We start from the raw sequence: 7,637 nt of genomic DNA, 5'->3' as shown, positions 1-7,637 counted from the left end.
AATGTATATTTCCCTTTCATTCTTTTCAAACTCGAAAACATGAAGATAAAATCTCTCTCTCTCTCTCTCTCTCTCTCTCTCTCTCTCTCTCTCTCTCTCTCTGTGTGTGTGTGTGTGTGTGTGTGTGTGTGTGTGTGTGTGGGCGCGCGCGCTAAAATTCAGGATGGTTCGGATAGTAAGGTTCCTTTACCCTTTAAAGACATGGCTTTGTTCATTTCCAAAGGTTGTATCAAATGCATTGAATGCAAATCAATTCACAAAGATATGGCTGACCAATTCATTGGTCACGACACTTAAGAATGGTTTCATTAAGAGGTTATCCCCTAAGTAAAAACACCACCTTGGAACCACTATTTGGATCATAAACTCAGTCAAATATTGCAGGAACAAAATATTACTAGATGCAAATCACATTAATGTTTAACAACCACAGGCACATGTAGCATGAAACATCCTAAACATACAAAACAATTTATCTCCCTTTTAAAAGAAGTCAACAAAACTAACCAATATACTAATATCTTTAAAAACACATACTTCTAAAGGGTTGTAAATATAACAACCACCATGTTTCTTCCATAATAATCACAAAAACAATCCACTTTATTTTCTTGCTACTCCTACTTTAACACTAACAATATCACTTGTCACCTATCTTTAAACAACCACACTTGAATTAAGAATTACAAAAACAACTGTACATAAAAATTACACTCCCTTCACTTTTACAAATCAACTTCCTTCATTCTCACTCTTGTGGGCGAGCAAGCCAAAGTGTACTAAGAGCACGAAGCCGAGAAAAGTAATCATTAATTGCAAGCAGTGCACGTGCCGATTGCCGAGTCGTCAGTATCGTATGCATTTGTTGCAACGTCTTTTCCCTCAAATGATCCGCCTGGGAGTGGGACCCACCATTAACATAAAGTAAATCCTTAACATTACTTTTAAAAGATACTGTTTCTTTTTTACTTAATAGACTTAGTACTTTCTGTACTTGATGCAGAAAGTACGACCTAACAGGGAAAGTGGCTTTCTCCACTTTCCCTGTTAGGTCATTTTGGCTGTTAGGGAAAGTGGCTTTCTCCACTTTCCCTGTTAGGTCATTTTGGCTGTCAGTTCTTAGATATTTTTAAACATTATTTTATTGTGGAAAAGAAGGTCTACCTGGCGGAGAAAATTTTCAAGAGAACCGAGTTTTCCCATGGCCATGGCCATTTGACCCATGTAGTTAGCCATACCCGAAGATCCAGCTGGCACAACGGGTGCATCACTAGCCAATGTTTGGGCTAGAGATTGCTGCAATGCATCCATTCCTTGTGATAGAGCTTCTTCTGCTTGAAGTGATGTTTGTTGTAAATGATCAATGCTTGCCAATTGTTGTTCTGTTAGTGGCTCCAAGTGACTCACAAGTAGCTGCATTGCCATTTATGCAAAAAAAAAATTAAAAATTTGTGATAATAAAATGTATAGAGATAATAATAAATGAAAGTAGATTGCTATTTCTTGCCTTGAGTAATTCGGAAGAACGGAAGCCACCAATCCATAGAAAACAACGTTCTGCAGGCGATGTCCACATTCCATAAATGATATGAAAAACATCGGCTTTTGCTGCAGTTCTTTTGAGCCTAAAAATACCATTGAAATGTGAGGTGGCATTTTCCACTAAAGAACGAAGCTCATTGTCACTTCTATGTGAAGTGACAGCTGTCCTTAGCTCACTTATGTGTTTGCTTTGCTCTTCCAACCACCGAGAATATTCTGCTACAAATGCCAATGACCCTGTACAATCATATCATGTAACTGTCAATCAAGAAAAAAAAAAGTTATCTGAATTTGCAAAGCAATTTTCACTGCTATAATTGGGTAGATTTTTTCAAAGTATAAACTCCTAATAAGAAACAGTTTCTTAATAAGAATTTTATTTGAGTTTCATTTAACCCCTTTTAGGTTATGAAAAGTAGATGCTACTTCTTGTATGCATGTTATACGTATACAAGAAACCGAAAGATTTATACATAACATTACCACCATTTGGTTGCGTTTGATCACTTGAATTAGAAATCACAACACCCTACAAAAGTAAAAAATAAAAAAATAGAAAAAAAAAAAGTCAAAAATTGGTGAAGATTTATCGAAATCACATAAGTCAATAGAAGCCGGCTTAATGGGCTCAATACGAAATTACTTGATGAAAAAAGAACGACTTAATAGACAGTTGATCAAAAGAGGCTTTCCCATTAAGTCCTAACTTTTTTCAAAATTTGCTCACATTTGTTTTTTTCCTTCAACTTTTATTAAATATTCTTTAAGCATTATTTACAAATTTGCCCTCATACCTGCTTTCGAGCTCGTTGGACCTCTTGCTCTAGTTGAGTTAGCTTCAATCGACTATTTTCCAATTGTTGCACATATGCCTACACAGTAAAACCCAAAAAGAAAAAGAAAAAAATATTTAATTTCACTTTAAGGTCTCCTTTTCATTCATGGTACCTTTTTTTTTTGGTCAAAATTTAAACCAATTATTTTACCTTTTTCCTCAACCTGCTCTTTCTGGCTGCCTCACGATTCTGAGCTAATCGCCTTAATGTCTATAAATTTAATACAAAAAAGTTAGAAAAAAATTTAATAAAGAATAACATACAAAAAAAATTACCTTTTGTTCTGGAAATTTTTCTTTTTGTTTGTCACTAGAACCAGAAGCCATAAACGGATTAGATGGAACAATATCAAACTGCATACAGAATAAAAAAAAAACATAAATCATAATTGAATTCCAATTTGTAAAAATATAATATTTGTTTTTTTTACGCTTTGATTGTTGTCATCAGGGTCCATTTCAGTGGAAGTATCTGTGTGTGGGCTTCCATCTCCCATAATATTAGATTCTAACCAGGCCTCACGATTACTATTTTGCCCTTGTAACATCTGAAACACAACACATATTGTAATTAGCATCAAACTCCATAACATATGATGATGCTATAACAAAGTAACCAATAAACATACATTGTTGTTTCTTGCGTTTAACTCTTTTAATTAAAGAATATAGTTGTAACAATAAATACAAAACTTAAACATAAAAGTGAAATCATATGATCAAAACATCTAAAATCACCTTATCATATGTAGCAAACTGGAGATCAGAGTGGACAGATTGATCGATCAATGCTGTGGAGTTGTAAACTTAAGAACAAGAAAAACAATGGAAAAGTTTCATTTGCAGATTCACTTCACGAAAAAAAAAACGAAAAAATAAAATAACATTATAATTTAAAAATTATAATCACCTCCACGCAATCCAAGCGACTGTTCAGGCGACCCGAAATTAGAAACTCGGGAGGATTGACCAGCGTTACTCTCTACACCACTGATTACATATAAAAAATATTCAACTCAATTACTCATTTACTCAATCACATGACAATATATTTGAAAAGTAACATATCATCAATCAAGATTATAATTGATGTGAAAAAAAAAAAGATTGAAAAAAGGCGCTATCAAACTACTTACTTTAACCTTTTTTTTTTTTTTTTCACTTTCAATAGTTGGGTCTGATTTATAAAGATTAATCAAAAACTACGACAAACACTTTATTATTTTTACGAAGATTAGAAGCAAATAGAGAAGAGATTACTTCGAATTGGAGATGGGTATCTGAGAAACAAAGCTAGGCATCGAAGCACCAACACTAGTATTAGCTTTTCCACCAACCTTGAAGCTTTTGCTACCCATAAATCATCATCTTGATAAAACAATCCACAGAGAACATTTTCCCAGAATTCAGAAAATAAAGGGATGACAAAAAAACCCAATTCCACTCAATAAAGAACAGAAAAAAATGAAAACTTTATGCTTTAAAGCATTAAAGAACAACACCCACAAAAATTACACTTATTTTGATCCATAAAAACCTCAAAAGATACTAAATTTACTTCAAATCGATTACACAACAAGTCTCAAGAACATTACCTCAATCCCTAGTTCAAAACGGAGACATAATTCGAAGCTTTCAGGAAGCAAAATGGATCTTGTTGACTTACGGGGTCATGTGCTATTTAAACCGAGCAGACTTTTTTTATTTATTGAAATATGTATTTGTGTGAAAATCAAGCAGCCCCACTAACAATTTTTCAGCATCTTTCGTATTTTTCGAATAAAATATGTTTGTTTTGTTAGCATTCGTCACACCCACCGATGCTTTCAATGTTTTAATATCACACTTCTTGGGACCAAAATCAAGACACGTAGTATAAAAAGGGGTAATCATATAATAAACAAAACATTTACTTTATTAATGTTTATTTTGATTTAGAATCATTAAATTTATATTAGAATATTTACATTGGTTTTTCAACTAATTAAGGCTAAAACAGACAAATTTTGAAGAAAAATACGATTGTTATTGGTGTAAAACAAGCATTTTATGAAAAATATCTTTTTGGAAAAGTATATTATAAACTCAAAAATTTTAAAGTGTTGTATTATATTTTAAAGAGCTGGAGTATATGATATAACACTTGACCACTTTGGAAGTTGGAAGCAAGAGGGTGGAAAGTGAGGCTTATGACGTTTAGACCATTCAAAGTCTTTTGCAATTATTCAAAGCCACTAATTATTTTTTTACTCTCTTTTCGTGTATATCTTTCTTTAATTATTCGGAATCATGCTTACGTATTTTGTTTTTTAAAAGTACAAAAACTTCATAAATGGTACATGTGGTTTCTAAAAAGATCGATTTCAGTACTTAATTTTTTCGGAAACGCAACCTCACCCCTCTTGCGATTCTCTTCCTGCTCTTCGTTTTCTCCCCTTTCTCAGTTATATTGTATTTGTATTGCAGGTGTAAAGTTGTATTGACTATACATGGGAGTGTTTTCTGGACCTGATCTTCTGATTAATGCAGAAAAATAGAGTCCATTTGAGTTGCACGATAGGTGTTTGATAAAATGCTTAAGAGAAATTTATGGGTTGTTTTGATGGTGGTGGTCTTGGTGTGTAGTATTTTAGTAACTGATTTGAATTTTAGTATGATGTTCTAGAGCTCATTTGTTAATTACCTCGTTTCTTTCCAGAAAATTGAACATGGAGTTGCAGGTTTTGGATATAAAAGTAAATTTGAATGTTATTATGCTATTGTGAGATGGTTTTTGGATGTAAAAATAAATCAACTACTGATGATGATGATGATGGATAATACCGTTGTTGTAATGCAGCAGCAGCGGAAGCCTTCTTCCTGTCTTTCTCTCCAATTTCTTCATCTAAAATCATCCCCCATCAATCTGTATAACAGCATCGCAAACATCTTTGCTCGATCTCTAATGGAGTCTATACCAATTACCAAGTTCATCAGCAAACTCGCACTTATTAATAAAACTATTGGATTTATCTGGTTTGTGACGTAGGGTAAGTAACAAATGAGCTCTCTCCAACTCCGATCTGGAACAACCTGATCAAAGAATGGTAATCTACAGTCCCTGTTTCCCCTGAAGCAATCTTCTGCTTCAGTTCTTGACTCTTGGACCCCAGAGAACAAAGTTTACCTGGAATTTCACGATATCGCACGTTTTGACGTTCAAACCTTGAGATTTTATTTATCACTGGAATAAATATACAAAATATGTATTGAAATTTTTTTATTTGGGCACAATTTTATTCATATAATTATAAACTTTAAATATTATTTTTTGTATCTTTATAGATTTAAAAATTACATTAGCGTCTAAATTTATATTCAAACTCATAAATTTAAGCATTAAACCAATTTAATATTGAAAAACTTATATAAAATTCAAAATATCATATGATATCACTAAACTATCATTCCGAGACTAAAGATTAGGATTAATCCAATTTAATTGAAAAGCTTCTCATGTCATTGATGATTTTAGTGTAGTAATTATACTATTTGAGACAAATACCTTTGATTCAAAGTCACGGGTATCCATCTTTAATCAAATGACTACATAAACATATCAATTTTTGTTTCATCTTTAATCAAATGACTACATAAACATATCACTACATAAACATATCAATTTTTGTTTCATCTTTAATCAAATGACTACATAAACATATCAATTTTTGTGTTCATCTTTAATCAAATGACTACATAAACATATCAATTTTTGTGCCCATCTTTAATCAAATGACTACATAAACATATCAATTTTTTTGTTATCGGGGAGTCAATAATACAATCTAAGTCAAATCCCCTATTCTAATAAAACAGTATATTTGTGGCCACATGGCTTCTTCTAACCTCCTCCCTGCATTTGTTTCCCGCTCATTTTTTTCTAAGAGAAATGCTTAATATACCCCTTCCACCTCGAACACAATTTACAAGAATAACCTGGAAATGATACAGATTGGAAGAGATACACTGATAATATTTTCCAACTTCAACCCGAGATCTCAGCTCCAAAATTACCGAGATTTCCTTTTAATTAGCAAGATTTGCATAACTTATAAAGGTAATCTTACGAAATCCCTCATGAAATTCGTCCTATTTGTACTATCAATTAAACTCAATCCCATGAAATCAGGAATTCCAACCTAATATCCAAAAAGGACGACTTAAATATTATTCAAAAACTCCGATGTATGCCCTGATCGTTTAAAAACTCCGATGCATTATACCTTAAATCAGGATTACATTTAATTTAGTGCCATAAATCTCGGTAAATCACTGCTCCAATGGTCTCTGGTAATCTGCTTCTTCTTCTTCTTCTCTAACCTAGACATCTGCTTCTTCTATTGATTTCATGTAAGAACAATTTTTTCCATGTTTTCTATTTGTACATGAGTATGAGCAAAATATTTGTTTTTTTATGCACAAGAGGTGTTTGATTAAATGCTTGAAGCAAAACACGTAATAGCATCTGGTTGATCCTTCCAAGCTACACGAAACAAGTTTTTAGTTGTGGGAACTAATTTTTGTTGATTCTTTGGAAACAAAGACCTTCATTTATGTGCAATTACTATATATATATATATATATATATATATATATATATATATATATATATATATATATATATGCACCAAAAATCAATACCAGATGCTGGATCTTGAGGTAAATTCTGATAAAAAGATGGGAACTTAATCATTGATTGATTGAATTCATCATTCTATTAATTTGAATTATTTACAGATGAATTTGGTTTTGTTGCGGGGAACACTTGTGAAAGGTGCATTTGTCAGCAACAATTTTCCTAAGGGTATATAATCAGGTGGTTTATCTTTAGAGAACCTAAGTTTCTTTTAACTATAACATTATACATTATTCTTTTTTACTAACTAATACATTGAACTTCACCAATTCTGAGTAACTACCATATTATGATTCAAGTTATAGTTTAAAAAGTTATTCCATATTATGAAGCAAATCAGCAAATGACAGCTTCTCCAACAATCAACATAATTTACTCAAAAGCCGTGACAAGGATAGGGGAAGGGAAACAAAGAGAAACATATTATGATTAGGAAAGTGATTACAGGACCGACATCATAGGTATCATCATTGATTATTAACGTAACTTTATTTGTGTTTTAATTTTAAGATTGTTGGGACATTGTGAAAATGACTATTTGTTACAATGCATTGAAGGTGACAAATTTATTTTTTGGTCAATCCA

At 32.2% G+C, this 7,637-nt stretch overlaps 1 protein-coding gene across 3 annotated transcripts; it reads right to left on the bottom strand.

The window, feature by feature from the left end:
- Positions 1-537: 537 nt before the first annotated feature.
- Positions 538-4,121, bottom strand: LOC145054981 (TGACG-sequence-specific DNA-binding protein TGA-2.1-like). 3 transcript variants are annotated; one of them, XM_079003256.1, is made up of 12 exons: positions 3,973-4,117; positions 3,638-3,745; positions 3,288-3,367; positions 3,116-3,183; positions 2,809-2,925; positions 2,654-2,731; positions 2,529-2,588; positions 2,337-2,414; positions 2,026-2,071; positions 1,508-1,779; positions 1,165-1,413; positions 538-895 (listed from the first exon to the last, which is right to left on the bottom strand). In XM_079003256.1, the coding sequence occupies exons 2-12, from the start codon at positions 3,733-3,735 to the stop codon at positions 749-751; spliced, it is 1,293 nt and encodes a 430-aa protein (XP_078859382.1). In that variant the 5' UTR covers positions 3,736-3,745; positions 3,973-4,117; the 3' UTR covers positions 538-748. The 3 variants fall into 3 exon arrangements, with proteins under 3 accessions (XP_078859382.1, XP_078859383.1, XP_078859384.1); XM_079003257.1 differs by having other exon boundaries at positions 2,029-2,071; XM_079003258.1 differs by lacking the exon at positions 3,638-3,745 and having other exon boundaries at positions 3,973-4,121.
- Positions 4,122-7,637: the final 3,516 nt, after the last annotated feature.

Source organism: Lactuca serriola, chromosome 5 (assembly GCF_051521515.1).
Source record: "Lactuca serriola cultivar US96UC23 chromosome 5, Lser_US96UC23_V15, whole genome shotgun sequence".
Taxonomy (NCBI): Eukaryota; Viridiplantae; Streptophyta; class Magnoliopsida; order Asterales; family Asteraceae; genus Lactuca; species Lactuca serriola.
This window is presented reverse-complemented; position numbering and strand designations above follow the sequence as displayed.

Coding starts and splice junctions, on each gene's coding strand:
- LOC145054981 (XM_079003256.1), bottom strand. CDS start 3,735: ATGGGTAGCAAAAGCTTCAAGGTTGGTGGAAAAGCTAATACTAGTGTT. Junction 1,780..2,025: donor TCAAACGCAACCAAATGGTG/GTAATGTTATGT, acceptor ATGATTGTACAG/GGTCATTGGCATTTGTAGCA. Junction 1,414..1,507: donor GTTCTTCCGAATTACTCAAG/GCAAGAAATAGC, acceptor ATGGCAATGCAG/CTACTTGTGAGTCACTTGGA.